General features: G+C 65.3%; 1 protein-coding gene across 1 annotated transcript; it reads left to right on the forward strand.

The window, feature by feature from the left end:
• Positions 1-489: 489 nt before the first annotated feature.
• LOC113979998 (class II histocompatibility antigen, B-L beta chain-like) lies at positions 490-756 on the forward strand (the record flags this gene model as incomplete). Its single annotated transcript, XM_027707274.1, has 1 exon — positions 490-756. A coding segment is annotated over one exon (267 nt), but the record flags the coding sequence as incomplete, so codon positions are not given.
• Between the last annotated feature and the right edge of the window lie 634 nt (positions 757-1,390).

Consider the following 1,390-nt stretch of genomic DNA (forward strand, 5'->3'; position numbering starts at 1 on the left):
GGGGTGGGGTGGGCAAGGGGGGGCAAGAGGGGAGAAAAGAGGGGGTGGGAGCCCCAAAAGTGAGTGCGAGGGTGGTCGGAAGTCCCGGATTGAGTGGGACGGAGGTGGGAGCCCCAAAGTGAGGGCGGGAGGGTCTGAGGATTGTGGGGCCGGTGGGAAAGGGGTGGGAGAGGGTGAAATGGAGGAGTGGGAGGCTGCCATGAGGGTCCCTCGGTTTTCCCCATCACTTGAGCCCTGGAGCGGTTTCCCGGGGCTCTGGGGGGGGTCGGATCCTCAGTGGGAGGGTCCCCAACCCCCCTGTCCATCCCCGGGGGGCTGATGGGGGGGTTCCTCCCCACCCAAGAGCCGGTGCTGGGGCGTCCGTGGAGCAGAGGGGGATAGGAAAGGGGGTTCCGGGGTGGCCTCCTGAGCTCCCAGCCTGCTGTGGGGGGCTGGGGGATGATGGGGGGGGGGACGGGGCACCCCCTGACCCGTGTCCTGCACACACAGGGGTGTTCCAGTGGATGGGAAAGTGCGAGTGTCACTTCATCAATGGCACCGAGCGGGTGAGGTTCGTGGCGAGGATCACCATCAACCGGGAGCAGATCGTGCACTTCGACAGCGATCTGGGGGTCTATGTGGGGGACACCCCGTATGGGGAGATCCAGGCCAAGTACTGGAACAGCCTCCGACAATTCATGGAGCGCATGCGGGCTCAGGTGGACCTCTGCCGGGTCTTCTACGACGGTGTCACCCCGTTCCTGGTGAACCGCAGAGGTGAGTGTGGGGCAGAGTGGGTCCCCTTGGCCCCTGCCCCGGGAATGACCCTGGAGCCCCTCAAACCCTCTCTGGGAATCACCCCAGACCCCTCAGCCCTCCCTGTGCCCGTCCCCGTGGCCTTTGAACCCCTCCTAGAGCCTCCAGTCCACCCCAGTCTCACCCAGTTCCCCACAGTCCATCCAAGTCACTCCCAGTGCCCCCAAGTCCATCCCAGTCCATCCCAGTCCATCCCAGTGCCCCCCGCGTCTCCACCCCGCTGGGGCCACCGAGCTCCCGCCCCTCAGCCAATCCCAGCGCGTCTCTCTGATGACGCTCCAGTTGCCAGGCAGACCCAAAGCAAACACTTACCACCACTCAGCCTCCCAGGCCCGAGCGCTTCCTTCCCAGGTCACACCAGTCACTCCCAGTCCCTTTCACTCCACTCCCAGACCCTCTCAGTCCATTCCCAGTCGTTCTCACTTCACTCCCACATCTCCCAACTCTCTCCCCAGTGCCCCCCCAGCCCAGCCCCTTCCACCCCACTCTATTCCCAGTCCCTCCCACTGCCTTCCCAGTCCCTCCCACTGCCATCCATATCCCTCCCGATGTCCTCCAAGCCCTCTCCCCTCCCTCCCAGTGCCCCCCAGCTGAG

This window comes from Neopelma chrysocephalum, unplaced genomic scaffold (assembly GCF_003984885.1).
Source record: "Neopelma chrysocephalum unplaced genomic scaffold, ASM398488v2 Primary Assembly neopelma1_91542, whole genome shotgun sequence".
Classification (NCBI taxonomy): Eukaryota; Metazoa; Chordata; class Aves; order Passeriformes; family Pipridae; genus Neopelma; species Neopelma chrysocephalum.